This window comes from Zonotrichia albicollis, chromosome 12, assembly GCF_047830755.1.
Source record: "Zonotrichia albicollis isolate bZonAlb1 chromosome 12, bZonAlb1.hap1, whole genome shotgun sequence".
NCBI lineage: Eukaryota > Metazoa > Chordata > Aves > Passeriformes > Passerellidae > Zonotrichia > Zonotrichia albicollis.
The window spans coordinates 8,511,107-8,534,790 of NC_133830.1; the positions used below are offsets into that span (position 1 = coordinate 8,511,107).

The 23,684-nt window shown below is 35.8% G+C and overlaps 1 protein-coding gene across 7 annotated transcripts in view; it reads left to right on the forward strand.

Moving 5' to 3' along the window:
- The window catches only part of CFAP20DC (CFAP20 domain containing), a 65,955-nt gene that overhangs the window by 31,291 nt on the left and 10,980 nt on the right, over positions 1 to 23,684 (forward strand). For all 7 annotated transcript variants that reach the window (XM_074550495.1, XM_074550491.1, XM_074550488.1 and 4 more), the window contains 4 exons: positions 3,009 to 3,412; positions 5,125 to 5,538; positions 10,476 to 10,682; positions 16,806 to 16,867. In XM_074550495.1, coding sequence (XP_074406596.1) covers positions 3,009 to 3,412; positions 5,125 to 5,538; positions 10,476 to 10,682; positions 16,806 to 16,867 — 1,087 coding nt within the window. The remainder of the gene's footprint in view (positions 1 to 3,008; positions 3,413 to 5,124; positions 5,539 to 10,475; positions 10,683 to 16,805; positions 16,868 to 23,684) is intronic.

The following is a 23,684-nucleotide window of genomic DNA, read 5'->3' on the forward strand; positions in this document are numbered from 1 at the left end:
GGTCTGGGCAAGACATTATAATGGTGACTAAAGTGTAAGAAATTTTTGGATGCCTGAGGCAGAGCCAGGATTACTAGTCAGGAGTTTAAGGCTCTAATTGGCTCATGTTCTCTAAACACTTGATAAAAACTGTTGATCTAGGATTTCTTTTGCATGTTTTGATACTTCATTCAAAATTGACTTAACCTCTTAAAAAGCAAGTGATTCATCACATTGTTTCCTTCAGAATTCATTACACAATTTTATCTGTAACGCCCTCTACAAATTAAATAGCAACAACTGCATTGGAAGTTATTCTAGAATGAGAACAGAACAGGTGAGATTGGGGGAAATGGGTTGTTGCTAAGTCAGTAGGCAAAAATATTAAGCTACCCCTCTCTATGCTTTCCCAGTTGTATGTGCATAAGAATTAGTGAATTCTCCTGGAGTGGGTTGTACACTAAGTGTATAACCATACCCCAGAGGGCTCTGCACAGTGGTCTGAGCTATTAGTGCATATTTGTAAACCACAAAGGCAGCATGAGACATGTCAAATCTAATTTTATCATGGGGAAAAGACCTTCTGAATACTGAAGGAGTTTATGTTATGTATTTTGATGTTAGTCTCAGCACCGACAGGGAAACCTAATAAAATGTATCTAGATTAAACTGGAAGGGTTGGTGCCAGACTGGAAAGAAGACTGCAAAATGCTGAAATAAGAAAAAATATAAAAAATTTCTTAGCTAGGTAACTTTTGAAGATTGTTTGTTTGTTTGTTTGTTTGGATAAATGCAGCAAGTAAAAAATTTAAATTTTTGCCTTAGGAAAAAGGGTAAACATCATTTTAGACTTAGCAACCAAAAAAGCTGGGGAAAAGATTCTTCACATCCTGAAGAGTTGTCGAGTTGCAGTTTGGGGATAAGTAATATTTTTGTATCATTTCTGTATAGCAATTTCTGGAACTGTGAACAAGGCATCTCTCCAGGTCCTAAAACTTTTAAAACAATCTAAAAGAATCAGTCTTGATGGGCCAGATTCCTACAGAATAAATAATTGAATAATTGAAAATACTGATTTAGTGTGACAGAATTTTTCAGTCATGTTAGGTCACAGAATCAGTTGAGGAAAAAGCAGTTCCTGAGTCTTTGTCCTTGAACATCCAAAGACTGTGTTCAGCCTCACTTGAAAAGCTCATGAAAATATCCCTCTTTTCATTTCATTTTTATAGGGGAAATGGTAGCTTAATAAAGGTAGCTTATATAGATGTAAAGTATACCGAAAGCATAAAATTGTGAAATGTTCATGACTGTGTTTTCTCTTAGGATTTCAGTTGTTTTATTTGTGTACCACCCTTCACATGTAATTCCAATTGCCTATAAAAATGCTTTATCAGAGGGATGTGACACAATCTTGAATGAAGTAGACTGGAGAATTCTGCCCCAACACCCTCCTTTGAAAAAGCTGTAGTTATAGATACAGAACTAAAAATCATTTGGTTTATTCATTGAAGGGTGTTTCCTAGAAGTTTTGAGTAGTCTCACTCATTTCTTGATGCTCTTTGAAAAACTAGTCCAAAATATTTATAAAATAAATGGAATCACTTGCATGTTCAGCTTTCAAGGCTTATAATAATTAAAACCAGAATCCACTACATTGTTTTAAACCAGAAAGATTTTCTAATAGAATAAGAGTTTACTTGAAAAGCCTTGGGAGTTCTGACTAAAGATGGTCTTCATGAGGAGATTGAAAAATGGTATTTTCTGGAACAAGAAGGGGCAAGCCATGGCCATATAAGATACATCAAGTCCCAACCTTCCCCTGGTTCCTGGATATTAACTGGAGTTTGGTAGCTTTACTGTCTGTCTTCAGTAAACTGGAAAAATCACAGCAGCGCAGTAAGAAGGCAGCTGTTTCTCCTGGCATCTCAGTCTTCTTTCTTTTGCCTTCATTTATGGTGATTCAGACTTCCTCCCACCCTCTCACTACTCCCCAGCTGCTGAATGTGCCTGAAGTGGTAATTCTAACAAAACTAAAAGTAAAATATTACAGTAAAGCACAAAATACCCTTCTAAATTTACTATCTTCTGTGGTGGCAAGCACTTTATTATTGCAATGCTGCTTTATTATTACATTTTTAGTATTTTTTCATTGGGTTTTTTTAATATGGTTGATGGTAACTTTGTTTTATGGAGCTGGAAAGTTTCAATATCTAGTGAATAATCCACACCACACTACCTTTAATGAAGATAAGGGAGTATTGCATACTTGAGCAATTCTCCTTTTCTTAGATGCTATTTGAGATTGGTTGTAATCAATCAAATTGACATTTTTTTTCTATACCATCATTCCAAACAGTAAAATATAAGTTAACAATAAGAACATAAAAATGGTCTTTTCATGTGTATCTGGTGCACTCAATCTTTAACTCCATTTCTGTAGTTTATTGTTTGTTTTAAAATTGTTAGATTAGTTGTGGCTGTATTCAGGGAAACCTGGTGAATAAAGATATCTTTATACATTTTTCATGTCACACTTTTTTATCAGAACAGTAGTTTGAAATTGAGATTTAAACCATAAGTTCTGAATGTAAAAGTGTGGAATTTCAGCAGTAAAGAAGGAGCAGATTGTATTATTATGAACTTTCCACCAATGTGTTGTTGTTTTTTTAAATGTCAGATACAAAAAATGCCTTTAGAAAAAGATCAATGGCCATATTTAATACAATCATGCTCTCCTAGAATAAAATTCAGTTATGGGTTTCAAATCTTCATGGCTAAACAGTTTCAGGTTTACATGTCCTGTACCAAAGCCTATGTACTTTTTGAGCTCTGTTTAGAAATTTTATTAGCTTTGCACTTTAAAGCAACCTGATCTTTTTCATTGCATCCTCATCACTCTTATTCTTCTTTAATAGCAAAATATTTCTGTATTAGAAAAACTTAGTTTGCTGTACAACTTTCTGAGAAAATGAGAATGATCAGAGTAGCTGACAATTCACATATTTTGGCATTGTAATTGTGTGTTTCAGATACATGGGTGTTTCCAGAGAGGTTCACTGAGAGCATTCAGTTGGATAGCAAGGAGCACTTTGAAGCTACTGCAAGTTCAGCCTGTTGTGATTTGCACTTGGAAGCTTCTGGAAGTTCAGCCTGCTGTGATTTAGATTTACCCTCAGCCCAGAATGCCTCTGTTGAACCTCCCGGCAGGGAAACAGCTGATCACCAAAGGAGTAAGAAAGAGGTTTTCACATTTTCATCCAGACCTCGATCACCTCCTTACGGAACATCTCCCAACATATCCCCAGAAAGTTCCATTTCCCCACTGGAGTTGGAGCCCGACGGTAACGGAGAACAGGAGCAAACCAAAACTGAAGATAGCTTTGAGCAAACCAAAACTGAAGATAGATTTGAAGGAGCTGACAGCAGCGAGGAGGTAGGCCACCTTGTGCATGTGACTCCTGATAAAGCCTAGAATCCTCAAACGCCTAGAATGAGATTCTGTCTTCAAGGCAGACAGAGAGGATAAATCATCTTTTCCCCATACACCAACGGGTGGATTTGTCTCTATCAGGTTGCTGTGTCAAACCAGGACTCAGAGCAGGTGTACCCTGTGTAACAAGTTGACAAAAGAAACTTAGCTCTGTCAGCCCCTATGCTAACAGAGATGCCACAACTGTGCATTATTACAACAAAAAAAAACAAACCTGCATCATAGATCTGAGTGAGATCCAAGTCCTTTATGGTTGCTCAAGACTTCAGTAAATAAGACTTCATTGCGTTTTTTAAAACTGCAAATGGAGACTGGTTTTGCTTATTGACATTGCTGAAAAGGAATTACAAAATTCCAACTTTTGAATGTCACTTGATTATTGGTATTTCTGCTGCATATTCTGTCTGAGCATCACCAACTTTAATTCCTTTGCAATGTGGAAATCTTCCAGCAATGAAGTTAATGAAAGAAAACAATCTTTTAGTATACCTATCTAGTATAATTTGATACTATGTAGAAATTTGCTGAATTGTCAATGTATGCAATAATTTCATTATGTCATTACAGTGACTGCTAAAGTTCCTCCTTTTATGAACATTCTAGTATATTTCACTTCTATCTATAAAATCTGTTTCTTAGCATTTGAATCTGCAGCTCACAGCAGAGAAATAAAGTGTAACTGAGTTGCATAATAGCAAGATGCGCTGAATTTAAGTGTTTTACAAAATAACTGAGAGAATCAAACTATAAATTTCCAAAATGTGTACCATTAATAAAACTGAGGGATTATCTTCTTGAACATACATTTCATGCTGTGTAATCCTGGACTCACTGAAGTCAGTAACAATCTTGGATGGCTTTCATGTGCAGCAGGATTGCACCTCAGCTGTGAGAGGCGCTGCAGGTGATACTGCCTGACATCCTCTGTGGGAACATATGGCAGATCATGAGATGAGGATGAGGCTGCTCTCATCCTTTCCTTCTTGGGAATAAGAACACTGAGGCTAACACTAGATGCACTCCTGCGTTATTTCTCTTTTCATCTGTTCAGTCCTGCTGATTGCTGTTGAGATGGGGTATGTGTGAACATCATACACTTGATTCATGGGATATTTTGCAGGGACTTTGTTAGAAGCGTGGATATAAGGTTAATAAACTAACCTCTAAAATTCTTAAATTGTATTGAAATGGTAATGAATATGATATTCAGTACCATATGATTACCAGAGCAGAGCAAAGTGATCTCAGCAGGAGTTACTGCTTCTACATTTAAGTTGAAGATGCAGTGTGAAAATATGAAATATTAATAATTCAATTGAAAGACACTATCATGGACACATTGCTTAGTTTTGGTTTACAGCTGTAATAAATTCTATTGAAATTATAAATGTCAGGTAAGACACAGGTCTTGGATGTTACCAGCATTCAAAATCTGACCTGACATTTTGAAAAGTGTAATCAGCTTCAGATGTAAGAATATGTTTATGGTATAGTCAGTGTATTTGCCAGGAGAAGCAGCTGTTTTTCAGAATCCTTGTAAATTTAGAAACAGGAGGCAGAGATTAAAGAGAGATTTTGAAGTGTTAAGGTTATGTAAAACTGAACTGTTTTGATAAGAGGGAACCAACCACTCTTGCTTTGTTTCCTAAATTTAGGGTGACAACAGTGAACTCATCCAGAGTGCTGAGAACATTGAGAACAGCCACAGCAGACAAGGAACACCTGATTCAGCAGTTTTTAAAGAGATGCCATTAAATAAGATGTCACAGGGAAATGAATACTGGAAGAATAAGGAACACAGCAAATATAACTTCGAAGAGGCCGTCTTATCAAAACCACAGAGTTCCACCATGACAAAAACAGAATCTATTAGCTTTCAGAGAAGTTTAAAGCCTATCCTTTCTCTTTCTCCAATTCAAAGTAAATCCAAATCCTTTAGAGTAATTAGAAATGTATCTGAAGAAACTGAAAGATATGAAGGTTTTTCAGATCAATTCGAAAGATCTGTCAGTAAAACATCTCTCAAGAAAGTTTCAAATGGAAATTCATGTCTGACAGCACAGACTTTTGTAAGTGATTTTTACTTTGAAATTGAATTACTAGATTGTGTAGAGAAGCTATATTAGATATACCCATTTGCATGAAGTGATTAATAGTACATCTTTCATTCTGATATATTCTGGCTTCATCATAACTGCATTTACTGTGCTCGGTCTGTTGAAAGTTGATTTTGTAGGGGTTTGTGGAACACAAAATCATACTCCAAATAGAACAGAAACCACAAAGGTTTGTAGATAAAAAGATGTGTCACTGAGCAACTCACATTTTGGAAATAAATTAGTTAGAAAATAGTTTGGGGCTGAAAGGTTACAGAGGAAAATTGGCAGATTTTAAATTGCTGTGTTAACGAATGACCACAGCAGGAGTGTTAATTTGGGTACTTCATGGTCTCTCTGTGTCAGCCCTGAGCAATGATGAATTATGTGCCTGGGAGCCAGCAGCCAGCCCTGGATGGCTGGGGAGAAAAACAGGTCAAGGACAGGGAAAGCACCCAGGGCACCTCAGCAGCAGGGCCCTGCAGGCTTCCCTCCAGCCTTAGCTTCCTTCCAGCAGGCCTTAGCTTTGCCATTTCTTCAGGAAAGGTGGTGAATAACTGGTGGTGGAGGTTTTTTCACAGACATTTGTGTGTTTGCTTTTTTGCATCTATATGACCTTTGCCTTGTGACAGTGAATTTCAAAATTTAACTGCTATTTGTGAGGGAAAAAAAATATGTATCTTCACTTTTTTAATGCATTGTCTCATTCCTGGTGCTTTCTTATTCTTCTCTTTGCTATAAAAAAGCAATGATTTTTTTTTTACCTAATATTCTTTCCTCTGCCACTTCCTGAGTCATGGCTGTGTATCAGATTCCCTTGCAGGTGTCTCTTTTACAGGTCACGGAGTTCTATGGTACTTAATCCCAGGATTGCTGTTTTGTGAATTTTTTTGGATAATTTTGCCCAGGGATGTTGAATTAAACTCATTATCTTTATTGTAAGCGTTATCATTATTGTAAGCATGGGGTTTGTTTTCTAATATCTTGGATATATCTTGAATTTCTTATCGTATCATTGGTCCCCAGGTATTGCACACTTCTGGGGACCAAAATAATAGACTCCTCTCTTTTGCAGGGGCTCTCAGCTTTTCTGTGTGTTCTTGATGGGGAAATGCTCATCCTGCCCTGGCACAGATTCATTTCTGTGAAATGAGTCTCTTTTAGTGCTGGTGCAGGGATGGGGTTTAGGTGTCTCAGTGCTGTGAGGTTGTGTTTCACACTGGGGATTCTGGAAATCTCTTCCTGCATCCTGCAAGTAGTTTATTGGATTGGTGAAGGCTCTGCACTTTTCCTGATAAAAACAGAACATCCTTTTCCATGAAGGTTGTGGAGACTGGTTTCCTTTGGGAAAGAAGAAGATTAGGGGGAAGCAAGGGGAGTGAAACACAGCAGTGCAAGTGAAAATCAGAAGCAGTGCTGAGACTTTATTGTCATGAGAAGTATCAGTGGCTGGTGATTTAAAAGACTATGAAAAGCAAAAAAATTAAAAAGCAAAGAAAATCCTTTTAATAGCAGCATATGTTCTATGAATTTATGATCTGGAAAAGACATTAGAAGTGCCACTAGTGATGTAGAAAATGTGGATGAAAGCAATGCATGGGTTCATTTCTATTTGGAAAGAAGATAATGTTTCTGTAATTTTCAGTGATAGGAAAAGCCCCAGTTGATACCAATAATCTGATTCTCTTTTTCTTAGAGATGGTAATATGCAGTGAATATGTATGATAAAATTTGTTTGTATTTTTCATTCCCTTACCCTCCTATTATAGTTTATAGAAATTTAATCCTTCTTTTTTCCAGTAGCTACTTACATCTTTGCAATTAAATGTATTCCTTGTTTCCTGATACTTTCAAGTTTTAGAAAATTGTTCCAATTGCAGTTCAATTATGTTTATTACTTATCATAACTGTAACCTATTTGTCCATAATAAATGAAATTATACATGTTTTACTTTCCTTAAAGATATTATCTGTGTTTAATGCAGTCATCAACTTTGTCCTGTAGAACACAGCTAAATGTAGCCTCTCTGGGTGGATTGCAGTTGATTACTAATTTAAACAATAAGATTATTACCATACTTCAGTTGTAGCTGTAAATGTATTGCACATGTGATTTGTTCCTTGTATTTTTTTTCAAGAACAAATTCTATTATTAATGTATAGAAACTCATTAGCTACATTTTGTTTTATTGCTACAAAACATGAGATTAAAGTATCTAGCAGATCTAGGTCTTACACTTGATCAAGTCTTAAAATTTTAAGGAAGCCCTTCCTTGAAGTTCTTTGACATTTCTTTTTGTGCTCATACAAGGGACTAGTAAAGGAAAAAAAGTGCTTAACCAAGTCTTGTGCAATTGATTTGCCTGCTGCTTAAAATGCTTTAAGGACCTGGTTTCTTGCAATGTTTTATTCATGTTTTAATAGAGTTCTCTATTATTAAGTTCAAATATTTTTAATTAAGAAAGAAGTATAGCCCTCTGGGAAATATTGTGAGCATGTAGATAGCTGGTAATTAAAGTTTTCCACACGTACAACTACATTCAAACAATTCTGAATAAATCATTTGAACCTAGAAGAATTCAAATGTCATTATATATGAAAAAAATCCTTTAAACAACAGGTTTTAGCAATCTAGCAAAAGTTTTAAGTGCTTAATAAAAATACTTTATTGTAAGGGATGGATATTCAAATAGACAAGATAAGCTTTTAATTACTAAATGAAGTATTAATTTTAGACAAATTTAGGAGTATTGCAAAATTACTTCTTACATCAAAAGATTCTCCTAAATTACAAAGTTAACTTAATTTCAAATTCAGTTTTCAAATTCTCTGCTTAAAAACCAACAAAGACAATATAAAATTTTTGAAGAGGCTTTTTGGTAGCAGTCATCTAAACTTGAAGAATAAATATTCCAAACTATTTCTCCTTCATTAGTTTATTTTAGGGGATGTTTAACACAGAAAATGGTCATAGCATCTCTTTTCCTTCCTGAGTGTGATATTTTCAGAGTGAGACCATTAGAGGAAAAGAAAACAGAATGACAATTTGAAATAAGCTGGGGAGGGGAACAGCAGATGTTTAGAACGATGCTGTAATAATTCCACAAATCTATGCATCTTTCTTTATAGATGTAAAGGAAAAGACAAGCAAGTCTGGGCAATTTTTTGTGCTTTTATTAAAAAGAGAATGAGTAAAAAGTTCTTTCAATAGTTAGTGCTTTTATTCTGCAGAGCACCAGTTCATTCTGTCAGTTTAATGACTGCATACCAATTATATGAAAGAAGAAAGATAAGCCAAGCTTCTCTTATAATAATCAAATAACTGCAGAAGATTTAAATATAGGAAAATTAACAGGAAATCAGCTTGTTCAATAAGATCAATAAAAGTCACAGCAGCTGCAGGTCTGGTAGAATATTGATACATTAGAGCAAAGCAGGCTCCCCAAGCACAACAAAGAGCTTTGCATGAGGTGAACAAATGACTGATAGTCCCTGAGCTAGCAACAGGCATTCAGAAAGGGTCTGGAGAACACATCTCACATTATTTTAGGATTAAAAATGGTAGCAGTCATCACAATATTCAGGAATTAAGCTTGGACCTCATTTGTGAGGTCTGTAAAAAAGGAATGGTAAACGTGCAAACTGCTTCTGTCATCTTATGCTTTGCATCTTCTGTCTTCTTCTTGTACCTTGTATCTTATATACATAGGAAGAAAGCAATGGAGTTTAAATTTCACCATGAATTCTGGTGTAAGGTGACTTCTATACCCCTGAAGATACACTAAAACATTGCACACCACATTTCATAGCAAGAAAAGTTGTACTGCTGACTCGTGTGTGTTCTTGAGGCCCTCAGTTACCCAGTGCCTTCTCACAGCAAAAGAGACTTGAGATCCTCCCTTCTGCCACCAATATGATACATTCCTGGTCTAAAAGCTCCATTCTCTAGAATCAAAGCTCTGTCCCTCTTTGGGATGGTGTTATACACGATCTCACAGCTCACTGGCCAATACTCCAGTGCTCTAAATCCATTCAAGTCCTGATCACTGCCTGGATTCACTTTTCAAGCAGAAATTCTTTGTACTTACATTTAGAACCAAAACTAAATGTCTCAAGTATTAGACTTGTTCCTTTGTGAAAGAGCAATCTATGTGGACCCTTTAAAAAGGGGAAAGCTTTGCTTAAAAGAGGTGTTCTTTAAACAAAGATAGTGCCAGCAGCAGGTTGGGTGACTTTAAACTGTCTTGTCTTAAGGTTTTGAGCAAGGCTTAAGTATCAACTGCAAAATGGTCAGTATGTGTTTGCAGCTTTTGGCCTGTGGATCAAGTTAGGTGTAACAATTAGGGTTATATTAACAATTCCACCAGTGGATTTGAAGTGAAAGGACATTGAAGTTTACTTGAAAATTCATTCATTAGCAAACTGCCAGAATAACCTTTGAAATCTAGTGTTGACATGGTTTTCCAGAGAAGTTTTATGCTGTGCTTGACCAACAACTAAATGTTACATTGATGGTGTTGATGATACTGCGATAACTGTGGGATTGGCTTTAATTCAAGATCTGCATTTAACACCTGATGGATTTTTGAACTTCTTAAGGCCTGTTTTTATCTTCCTTTTTTAATTGAAGTGGAACAGCAGCTTCACCAAACACCCTGGATCAAAACTGTAGTTCATTACCGTGCTTGCGGTGTTCTTCCTTCCTGGAATTGTTTTAAATATGCTTGATCTTGATAGAGTAACAGAAGTCTGTAAACTAATTTTTTTCTAGTAAACATTTTGTTTCTCTTTCAGTATTGAAGCTTTTTGAAGATTCTCTGAGAGACTCTCCAAGGTCTCTCTGGGTTTCATTCATCTATTCTGTTCGGTGATCCTGTCTAGATTGTTGACTTTTCCATTTTATTTCACAGGAGTATGACAGGAAAAAGTACCAGTCAAATAGACTGAGTTCATCTGAACTACAGATGCTGGCCAGCACAAAGAGACAACAAAATGAAGAATTATGGGATGCTGGGATTTCCCATGGGCTGGGTGCCACACTGATCAATTGCTGCAATGTCACCCTAAGTATGAGCAGTGATGATGATACAGCAGCCTGGAACTCTGGTTTCTCACCAGTAAGTCTAAACCCACAGTATTTTCTCAGGGGTCTTGAATGCTAAATTTTCTTTGAGTAGAGTTGAAATTTAAGGTATCATTACCAAGGGCTCTTAGAACTTATCATGGAAAACATTTAACCAAGACATAAGCAATTCCAGCATGTTCTCTAGTGTCACCATGGAAAAAGAGCAAATCTGTTATATATATTCCTTCCTAGAATTCTGAATAATCATGTAGGCTGTACAGTTCAACACAATAGTGGCTGACAACCTGCAGGTGTGTGATATAGTACTTAAAAATAGCTCCAAAATGAATGAAACCCAGATATACCAGTCAGCAGCTGCATTACAGTGTGAGTAATGGAAAATAATTGCTTCTTACAATGATAAAGTCTCATTACTGAAAAGCTAAATGTTTAAAGAACTCAAGCAGGAGAAAGCAGCAAAAAGCTGCAGTAGTTCTGAGCACTTAGTATGTGATCATTATGTGTTTTACACCTTGGATCATTATTTGTCCTGGTACAAAGTGGTACAGAATCACACACAGCTGCACTATGTGACAGTGCTGCTATAAGAAGCAGAGTATTTGTTGCATTTCAGCAAAAAGTACTGAATGTATGAAAGCACAGAATAACATTTCTGGAACTATATAAAAGTACTAGCAGGAGCTGCTGTGAAACTAGATAACCTCATACTCCATATATATATCAGCAATATAGCTGTTATTTTATTACAGTAGAGGCAATAATAAACAATGAATGTGGCTTAAGTAAAGCACATAGGACAGCTCTGAGGCAAATCCAATGTTAGGAAACTAAACACAGCTGTGTTGCCCCAATATACACTATTGCAGAGTAAATGCTCTAAAATGTTAGGGGCAAATTACTTTCAAGGGTCTACAGGGTCCAAATAGAGGCCTGGAGCAGCAACTTCCCACAGTGAATATCAACACAGTGCTGGAACTTTGGAGTACCCTGTTAAATGAAGGTTTCAAATGAGAAGAAATGTGTTGATAAGTGGGTAACTGTACAAATAAAAACTTGATTTACAGAGGAATATTTTGCAGGACATCAGAGAAACATTAGTTGGTATTAACTATTTGATATACATCTCCATTAGGCATTTTGTTAATTTAATATTTCCAATGTGTTTTCTCCCTGCTCGTTAAATAGGCTCAAACATCGTACAAATCTGCAAGACCAGAAAAATGGAACTCAATTAAATATAGAGAATAGTAGTCTCATTATTTTTTTAGTAGTTTAATTATAAGGAAATTGATAAGAATATTTAGACACATCAGGTTTGGTTATTACAAATTACATGACTAAAACAAAATGAACTTTTAAAGTAAAATGTACTGCTGCAGTATTCAGTGAAGAACAATGTGATTGCAAAGAGTATTCTTTGATCTTACTGCCTTGATCAACTTCTGTAGCTTCAATCTAAAATAGTGTTTAGATATATTAGGTTAGTAATATAAATTGCAATTTAATAATTGTAGTTTTTCATAACAGCCCTTTATTGCTATCTTTCTCTACATAATTCAAGCATACAAAACAAGATTTTGTCTTTGAGAGTGCTCTTCACATTTCACTCAGCTGACTGAAGAGTTTGATGTGCCTTACACATTCAGCCTTGTCAGTTTTCTCCTCTGCATTTTGCAAGGTGGACATTGAGGTTCAAGATACAATGGCAAGAACCTCATTTCCAAGGAGGCATAACTTAGGGAAGAAACATGAACTTTCTCAGATAAAGATTAATTAACCACGTAGTCCCTCTCAAAAATAATGAAATTCAGCTTTTGAGGTCTTCCATACCCATTTACCTCTGCCTTTGTGGAGAGCAGCACTGGACCAGCACTGGACCAGTGTCAGTCAGTCCCCAGAATCTCCTGCTGCACTTCATCTTTTCCTTGCTGAGATATCAGCCAGAGCACCAGCTATTCATGGATATGATGGAAGTTTTTTGAGTATGTACTTGGTGTTTAACACTACTCAATGTAATTCTGTTCCAACATTTGGAAAAATGCAGAGTGTCTATGTGAGGGTGATAATTCACTTTATAGTCCTTTGGTATCTAAGAAGGCTTTAACAACATTTGTTAATGGAGGTGATTATTTAATCCCCCCACATTCTTTTAACACAGAAGCTTTTAAAAGAGTAGTTGGGGGGATTATTGGTATGCTGCTGTTAAATGTCAGGATATTTTGATATTATTACAACATTTCAGAAGGCTTGGGAGTAGCAGTGCTGTGCCGCTATTCAAATGGTTCGCTGAAAGTCTTTAGTCATGCATTCTCTTTCTGTAAGACCTAAAATAATGGAGTTATAGAATACTTTCATTTGGAAGGGACCTTTAAAGGTCATCTAATCTATCCCTCCTACCACTGGACAAGGATACCTTCCCCTAAACCCAGTTGCTCGGGTCCCCATCCAACCAGGCCTTCAACATTTGTAGGGATGGGCAGTCACAGCTTCCCTGAGCAATCTGTTCCAATGCCTCATCATCCTCATCGTGAAAAACTTCTTCCTAGCATCTGGTCTAAATCTACACTCTTTTAGTTTAAAACTGTTGCCCTTTGTCCTGCCACAACAGGCCCTACTAAAACCTCTGTCCCCATCTTTCTTGGAAAGCCTCCTTTAGGTTCTGAGTGGCTGCAGTAAAACCTTCCCAGAGCCTTCTCCATGCTGAAACCCCAACCCTCTCAGCCTCTCCCCACAGAAGACATCTTCCAGCCCTCTGGTAATTTTTGCAGCCCTGCTCTGAGCTCAGTCCAGCAGGTCCAAGTCTTTCCTGTGCTGAGGAGCCCAGGTGGGGTCTCACAGGGACACAATTCCCTCCCTGAACCTGCTCCAATCCTTCCTTTGGATGCAGCCCAGGAGACAATTGGCATTCTGGTCTGACAGGTCATGTCTGGCTCTTCAACCCCCCATACTCCAAAATCCTTCTCCACAGAGCTGCTCTCAATCCCTTCATCCCCCAGTACCAGTAAACTCATCATTTTCTCAACTTCCAGTGTTTATAAAGTGTTTCTTTTATATATATATTTATTCCTTATACATATTTCTTATGTAAAAAATATATGTGTAGAATAAAAGCAGATTTGTTTTATGTCTCTGATCTTTAGTACCACTATCATTTAAGAGAATTTTCAAATGTTCAATCCTTCCAAACTGCAGAAAACTTTTCAGATAAATAGATAGATAGATAGATAGATAGATAGATAGATAGATAGATAGATAGATATAAATCTGTAGCCATCTTCCAGTTGCATAGGTAAATGATTTTAGCAGTGCAATGTACAGAAAAGAAATAGAAATATTCCTTATATTGGAATTTGAGAAATTAAGTATGGCTTGAAATTCTTGTCATGATTAAACTTTCATGCTTACATGTGTTTCCAGGTTGTATCTTTCTAAATCTTTAAATCAGTAGTATCAATTGCTTTCTCTTATGTTTTTCAAAGATAAATAAGGAGTATTTTCTTACAAATTTTTCTTCATTTTATACATTTGTATCCTTTAGGTGGAATCTATGGCAACAGCACCACCAGAAGGCAGCTTTTTGTGTATCTTTAATTTTGAAATGCCTTTGATGTTTTGCAAGGCAGGGCAGGGTATAATCATGTTAGATAGTGAATTTATGTATCAAAGTAATAAACCACATTCTAAGTGAGTTTAATTTTTTTCATCACTTAACCATTTTTAGCCTGATTTCTAGAGTCATTGAAAAGTGACTGGTTACTGATTTTAATGAATCTGAGAAACCCTTGTCAATGTAAAGGCACATAGATCAATCATATTCTTGAGCTGCAGTTAAAACAGATGTCCTTAACAACTACAAAACAGATATACTGAAATTGTGGATTTATATTCTATGATAGTCTACCAAGAACTGAATATATGCTGTCAGGAGAAAATGTTGAAATGTAAGTGGTTTAGCTGCTGTAAACTATGACAGCCAAAAAGGAATAAAATCACTTTGAATATTATACATTAGATAGTATAGCCTCAGTTATAAATATGAAAAACTTCTGCTTTAAAATGGGTTTACTTTGAAGGAGAATTGTAAACCCTTGTAAAATGTGTGTGGGGCACAGTTTCAATTCAAAAATATGTGTTTGTAGAACTAAATATTTTTAAATATTTTATTTGACCATGTCTTACCTGAATGTTTTCTTAAATCTTAAGGCCTACAAAAATCCATGCTTGATTTGCAACACTGTGAAAGACACAGTTCTGTATATTGCAGAATATCATGTGAAGTTTATATTCACACATATATAAATTATCCAAGAAAATTTGCAAAGCTTGGAAAACATCTCTGTTTAAATGCCTTGCTTTATTCTAGAGATCTTGTAAGACTTTCTTGCTTTGTCAGAGAATTGGCCCATTCAGCTTCTTGGATTGTTGTTTCCACACTTCAGACACCAATTAAGACACAATCCAAACATTTTGGAGAAAGATCTGTAGGAGAATTCAGGATATCCTACTACATATGGTCCCTGTTTCTCATCAGAAATTCAAAGGAGAAAGATGATTCTCCTAATTGCTCACTGATATATCCTGGAAGCTTGTAGTGATATAATAGTGATATAATGTAGCATTAGCAGAATCCAAATTATGCCCACCACTAAAACCTGTCTTTCAAGTTAGGAATACTCACAGAGAAGAAAGATTACTTGTTCCACAAGCAACTCCCTAAATATAAATTCAGTCACATAAGTCTTGATCTGAAAAAGATTTGAAATAGTACTTCCAGGTTCATACCTAACTTGTGGAAGGTCTTTTGGCCTCCTTTGTGAGTCTTCAGAAAAGAAAGCCACTTAACACAGAAATGGTCTGGCAGAAGTGAAGCTGACAGACAAGAGGAGTGTTATTCAAACCCAGAATTATGCCAACTGTGAGCTCAGTTTGACAACCCCTGGAGGGATCTGTTCACATCAAGTCAAATTGCAGAACTGAGGAAGAGTATTCTTTACTATGAAATGAGACTAAAAATTATTTAGACAGATATTCTGGTTCATAGACTGACTAATTCACTCTCTGTCTTGTCTTCATCTTCCACTAGCTATCATCTGGGAATTGCACTATCCACCACCAGGCAGTGAGTCAGATTTAGTAGCAATTAGGATGTCATTCATCCTGAACATATATTTTACAAAATCCCTTTCCATTTTCTGAAACCATGAGGACATATTCAGTTTTATACTAATTTTTGTTTTAAAAATAATTTAATAACACTTTTTTATTATTTTAGCATTTAATGTACTAAATTGAGCAAGTATTGTAAATGTATGCTTACATTTTCACTTCTTTTGCATTTCCTTCAATGATTTATTTAGAACTGCTTTTGAGGTGTGTGATAATGGCAGGGAGAGTCTCTTGTGTTAAAACCACGCATGTTCTGGGAGAAAATGTATTGGTGGATTTTAGAATTCTTGAATTTTTACATCAGTTTATGAATATTGATTTTTCTTGCAAATAACTCTGTTTAATGCCATAAACCAAATGTAGTTTGAAACTTTTGGAGCATGTACTTACAATGGGCAGGTAAGATTTGACTGGGAAATGATCATGTCTTGTATGAATATTCATACAGTCCGCTGTTAGCTATTCATTAACAGCTTAATTCAGGCTTCAAAGCTGCAGTGCCATGGAGAATCATATGTGCTTCACTAATCTTCATTTGGGGCTGCTAAAACTACTGTTACTGCTTATAACCTGGTCTGCCCGCCCTCTTACCTCTCCCTTGGTGTTTTCTACCCTTAAAAGTGATTCATTCTGCACAGATCCTAAAAATATTTTCTTCCTCATGCTTTGTACACGTGTTCCATCCAGACTCTTTTGTCATACTGGACTTTGCCACCCTCCATCTCTGAAGTCTCCTGGCTACCCCAACACTCTCACAGGCAGTAGAGAAAACTGTGTGATCACCTCCTTAATTCATATGTATTTCCACCTAGACAAAAATCATCTTCAAAGTTGTACTTGTGTACAGTTATGACCAGAATATCCATTTTTAATTTCACAGATAAGAAAAAAGACTGTAAAAATTCTAATATCAGAGGCTGCAAATGTATATGCTCATACCAGATCTCTGACATACTTCTAAACAATCCATTCTTTTTGTTTTCCACAGCCTGTCAGTCAGCAGCATCACTATCAGAAAGAAATGAGCCCACTTTCCCATTCCAGCCCACGGTAAGATTCCATTTATAGCCCAGGCAGTAAGGATTCAGTTAGAGTGTTCTGAATATTAAATGTGACACTCTTTGATTTAATCTTCAATCTCTTTTCAATTGCAACCTCCTCTCAGAGGGCTTTATTGCTCGTTTTAGTCATTGTCTACAGTATGTCTGAGCTGTCTGGGAACACAGAACTGAATTCTGCATGTTTTGGATGTACCACTGTGTATTTAAAGTATCTGACACAGGCCTTGCTCCTGCATCTGCTTTGATGTGTGATTCAGCAAATCATCCTCATCTCACATCCATACACTCTCATCTATTTCTTTCTCCCTCTCTGCTTTGAAGGCTTAGAGCCAGAATTCTGTATGTGGCTGTAGGTGTCAGGGAATCAATTGGTTCCAAAAGATTTTAATGCTACTTATTAAGAAAGGGGTTTTTTTCAATAGATAGCCCAGTTAGGAGAGGGGGCAACAACACTTTGGGAGAGAGCAAAGGGATCCTGTCTATAGCATATTTTGTGTGGCAGATTTTTAGCTTGATCCATTTTGTTTGGAATCAGGAACAAAATCCTTGTGAATTCATTCTAAGGTGAGATGACAAGGGGAGAAGGTGGCTAAGGAAAATTAATCACATTGAGACTGTTGAGACAATCAAGATTAATTGTCCAGTTTCAGACCTGCTTTGTACCTGTGAAACTCGAACATCACTTTGTCAATTTTTTAACTGCCTGAACAAGAGGTGTACTAATTTTTAAAAGCAGTCCTATTTCACTTTCACTTGGTGTCATTAATGTGGATTTTGCTTGTCCAAGTTTTAACTGGATGATGTATGTGTGTGTTGGGGGACAGGGATAGGAGGAGGGGACATTTCAGTTACAACTTCTTTGTATTTTACCAACAGTCTGAAATGTTTTCTGAGAGCTCTCTGTCAGTCTGTTATGCAGGATAATGTCTTTCTCCTCACACAGATGTTTTCAGCCACTTGTCTCACTTGCTATCCATATTTTTATGGATTCAAGATGTTCTGATTAGATTTTATGAAGTAAATAATCTGAAACTTTCTGTGCAAGTTCACTCAGTTGCATCATTTATTGCAAGAAACAGCCATATATTTCCAGTATAGTACTGGAGTTAAAAGAATAATCCTGGATTCCTGTTCCCTTTCACATGTAAATCAAGGTACTTCTGTTTGTCTAGAAGACCTCTCTAGGTGATGGTTGTGTAAGGAACCATCTCCTTGTAAGTTGGATGGATGAATGGATGAAGTGGACAGAGATAATTGACTACAGTCCACAGAGTACAGCAGGAGATACCTTGAGACAGAACTTTGGACTCTTTATTCCAAAATCGATTTTATAGTTCTGATGACATTAAAATTGCCTATATTTCAGTGCAAGGTACATTCTTTTTCTTCTTTTTGCCCATATGTTGGTTAAGTCAGGTTTTATGAAGTTATTTTTATGCATGTGCTACAGCAATTTGGTGCTTTGTACATTTTATATACTGGAAAAACAAACACCATTATCAGTAAAAAGAAAGTGTTTCATCATATCAAGTTAATATGATCAACAATGAAAACTTGTATATTCATATAATAAAATTTAAAACAAAATAGTATAATTTATTACTTAGTTCTTATGCTATTTTAATCCAGTACACACAGTAGACTTAAATTTCCCTAGAAATCATTTCTGAGAAATGCAGGTGGTATTCATAAAATACCTGACTTGCAAGTGCCTCATAAATTCAGCAACCCTTGTGAACTGCCAGAAAAGCATTATTGGGCTGTAAATACAGAAGATGACAAAATTATGAGGTCAGTCTGCATCATGATGTAAAAACTGGAGAGGATGTGACTTGAATACCATTATTCACATCATTACCATTCATTTATAATGGAAAACTGTAATGTTTTTCACAGAGGATGTGTACCTAAATAAGGAGGAAATAAAATTAATGGCAATTCTATAACTTAGTTCCTAAACTGTTTCTAAAGGGATTTTTAACAAATCCTGTATAAGCAGGATGAAACTAGAAAACTACTACTACAACTAGAAAATGTCTAAAACTTTGTAAGCCTACTATAGCTTTGTAGGGAACACATGGAATATTTGAAATACAGCCCCTTTAAGTGTGTGGGTGTAAATGCTATGGTATGAAGATAGTTACATGGTGCATTTACTGAATGAACAAATAGGTTTTTTTGTAAAGAGGGGAAAAGAACAGGTCTTGAGAGTAATTTTAGAAGTGTAGTAGTGATATCTTCTGGGAAATGAAGAGACCAATGTGGAAGCCATTGTCCAGTAAATGTAGGTTCTGTCCATAATGAGATAAAAGGACAAGCCAGGAAAGAAAGGCTGTGAAGGTAATGGAAATTCAGTCAATAAAGAGACTCAGCTCGACTCGTTGCCCATTGGTTGCACTGGGTAAAGGTCATAACTCTGCCAAGAAAATTGTTCCTGCCACAGAAACCAGCCCAGCTGGGGCTGCTGTGAAGGGCAGAGACCCAGGTGATGAGAGGAGACAGCTGAGGCTGCAGGGCAGGAGAGAGAGGGGATGTGGCTGCTCCTGCCCTGGCCCTGCAGCTCCCACAGCTGTGGGATGTGCTGCTGACAGAGCTCAGGAATTGCTTTCCTCTCTGCACACAGGGAGCTCTCACTGTCTGTGAAAACTGAAAATTATGGTCATAAGTCCAAAAGATTCTTTTGCTTTCCATCACAGTTCAGCTGTCATGTGACATTTCACCTCTCCAGTGCAAGGACTACATTTATCTATATAACCAGCATCTCCTTAGTAAGATTTTCTCCTCCAAACTATTTGTGTGTCATAGGAGGTTTGAAAGTTTCACTGAAGGAAATCCTGGAAGATAGTAAATGTTGTAGAATTTCAGCCATACTGAATTGTGGTATCCAGAGCTATTCTCTGAAAAAGATCACTTGAACCTAATTTATTAAAAGATTTTATAAACTTCTACCGATGCTCTCCAGAACATTTATTTCTGATAAGAGATTATTTTTCTGCCTTAGAGAAAGGTTTCAACTTATTAGAAAACCCCTGTCTTTATAAACGTTGCCTCACTAGATCCTGTCTTGGAATCCTACTCAACTCTTCCCAAACTACAAATGAAATTTGTTCCTCTTGTTCAAACAGTTGTTCCACAGAAACTGCACTGAAGCAGGGCACAAATATGTCAACATTTAATTGAGCATCCTTTCACAAGAAGTATATTTTACTTAAATAATTTTGTGCCAAATGTGCATGGCTAAATTTTCAATTAGGTTTTATCCAGATGTTTCTTTTCAGTTTCTTCTCTCTAAAACCAGCTGGTAAGTTCTGCAGCCTCTGACAAATGATTAAGAGCCATTGACCTCCCTTCATGTGGGCTTGCTATGAGCTGACTAAAGCAGGTTGTCTTGTCATTGTAACCTACATTTGTTAAGTTAGACTGATTGGGATGTCATCATTATTCTTCCCTCTACAATCAAAATAACCCAAAAAACGAAACAATGCAATTGACCCAAAGAAAAGTAACTAACATTTTCATCCCTTCTATGGTAAATGTTATAGATTTGAGATTTGTCACCATAAAATGTTTCACTGATATGGAGAGTGGTGTGTTTGAGGCGGACAATAACTTAAAAAAAAAAAAAAAAAGTTGTTGGTTTTACCTTAAGGAAAAAAAAAGAACCCAAATCCTCAGTTGCTACTTTATCCAGCAATGCAATTTTCTTATTTTTGTAATGATATGCCTGCACAGCACTTCAGGTAATGAATCATGAGATGCATAAACATGTGCCTTTAACTAAAAGTACCTTTTAATTATATACAAACTTGATGACTGGTAAAATTTAGGTGTGTTAGTTCTAAATATAAATTATATGTAAATATAATGAAAACCTCTTTCTGTGCATTCTGAACACTCTACTGGTTTTAGAGAATAAATTATTTCTTTATCTTTGTTTGGAATTTTCTTCTAGAGAAGTCTTTTTTCAGAACCTATGGTTACCATATATATTGCCATTACCATGGTACCTGACATTTGCATAATTTGCATAATGTCAGTGATTCCAGCATAAAAAACACATCAGCTGTAAACTTTAAATATTGAAAGTATCTTCAGCTTTGAGACTACCATTCAAGTACTCTCATCCATCCCAGATGAAAACTAAACATTCCAATAGCTGGTGCATGTGTTGTTATACCGTTGAGAGATTCTGTAAAATTAAACTCACCCATGAAATGGTGCAGTAAAAGAGGGATTGCAGCTATAACATTTATTTGCACTACACCAGAACCTCTCCCTCGTTCAGGGTGTGAAATTCAGGCACAAGAGGCCCCTGCATTTTCATGCAAAGGTTTGAATAGCAGAATAACTTAGTTAAGAAGCACATTTAAAGACTGTTTTTTTCAAGCAAAGAAGCATATTTATTCTTATGATTCACTATAAGATCATACAGTACCATTACTTCTGCAAAACAGACAATATTACATTATGAAGTAGTATAAAATTACGCAACAGTTGTCAAAATAAGTGAACAAGAACAATGTATCACAAAATGTACTTTGGTTTTTATTTTACTTGTTCAGTTACTTACCCACAAAATAGAGTAATTTGCAGTAGATCTCCCAGTCGTTAATCTGAATTAGCAAAGTTCTGCTGCATTTGTCAGGCAATAATGTGCATGAAAAAGAACATGACAAAAGGAGCAAATGGCACAGGAACCATCTAATTGAACAGGTTACATTTTTTTAATCATGATGCTAAAAAGCTTAGCTGCAGAAAGGTTATGGAGAACCAAGCAGCTAACATGCTAAAGTTTGTTAAAATAATCCAAAAATGGCTTTCCCTTGTATGGGAATCTAAGAACATGGAAACATGACAGCATATGCACTAAGGATTTTAGAAATTACTTTGATTGCAACAAGACTTCTTAGTCACTAGACTCTGGTGCTTCCTGAACTGGTAGAAGAATAAAATACAATTTATTTTTTAAATTTTATTTAATTGTTAAAAGTACACCAAAAAAAGCACATCCTGCCTAACAGATACTTCATTAAATGTGCAAATCCATTTCATTCACTGATCAATGAGTATCTAATGTAGTTACTAGAATTTACTTGCTTAGGTTAGATTAACACAAAGGAATTTTGACACACCTGTGCAAATTCATTACTTCCAATTTATACAGCTGATCTTCTGATAAATGAAACACAAGTAGCAAGGAAGAAAGAGCTAGTACTTTACTAATATCAGGGGTTAAAACACTGGTTTTCTCTACTAGTGCCATTTATATTGCTAGTGATCTGGCCAGCAAGCTAACAAAGTGATAATCTAAAGGTTCAGTCTTTAAGTAAAATTAAATGTTCCTTCTATTTAACAGGACCTATGATAGCAATTTCATGTATTTAACTACAAAACATAGACCAAATAGCAAAATATATTAATTGCTAAGCTGTTAAACCTCCAAATTTAGGTAATTTGTATTTTTAGATGTATATGACTGTGTATGGTTTTAATAACCTGCACAAAGTTATGATTTCAACTTTGATAATGAAAGACAAACTGGAAAATATTAACAGGTCAGATTTTCTGCCAATACCAGTCAGCATGACTATAGTGTAGATACCTGTAGTAGCACCTAACTTTATCTAAAATATCTTGTTTACTAAGTAGAATTCACATCATTTTTGTTATCCTTGAATCCAATCTAGCACCCCTAAGATTGTTCATTTCGAGATTTAAGACTTTAAGAGCAGATTCAAGCCCTGCACAGCTGCACTTGTACTTTTTATGATCTCATGGACAATTAAATTATTTAGCTTTTAAGGAGGTCCCTGCCTCCATTAGAAGTGCAGTGTTTGGCAAAAAGGACTTGCTGAAGTGGTTTGGAGGAAGGAAAAAAGCATTTTCTAAATATGCTTGTGATTTTCTCAGTCTTAGTGCTAGGAAAAAAATGCAAGTTCCAGTAAGGCATACAATAAATGAAGATATTATGTATTAGGGATGGAATGAATCTGTCACTTTGACGGATTGTGAGGCAGAGAACAGATTAACAGATTACTCATAGTCAGAATGCAGCTCACTGTGAAAAATGTGCAGGAAATGATAAGTGTTGCTTTGTGCTGATTTAATGATATCTTGAAACTACAGTAGCACTCCAGGAAAATAACACAATTTTAGCTCATGGCCTACTTTTTTTTTTTTTCAATAATCAATGTATTGCCAGATTGCCCTTAAATAGTTTTGAAAATAGAACTTTCAATTCCTGCAAAGTCATAGCAAGACATTTATTTATGTTATTTTTCAAGATTTTTGTTAAAATATGCATTCAAAACTCCTTGATTTTTATGTATAAGTACATTCTGTATTCTTATGGTAGTATATCTTCTGCTTCTGTGAACTCACTCAGTTTTTCATTTAAAAAAACACTGGTTTCCCCCTACCTGAAACTGTGTAGCACTAAACAGTTGTTGATGTATAAATTAATACTGAATTTGTATTAGTTTATGGAATTTTTATGGAAAAACTTACAAACTTTCAAGAACTTTAACTGTTTAAAGCATCTTAGGTACAATAATGACAACTTAAAGCTCAGGTGATTTCATAATTATTACAGTCATATGTAGTGGCAAGACCTGAAATTATTTTCAAATAATAATGGCATTTTTTACACACATCAAACAAATCTGATCATTAATAGCCTACAAAAGTCATTGCTTCACTATTGAACTTATTATTGAAGAATTTATTTCTATGGAGGTACTCCTGTTAAAAAACAAACCAAAACCTCCCATTATGATTCAGGACTTACATGTGACAAAGCAGAAACA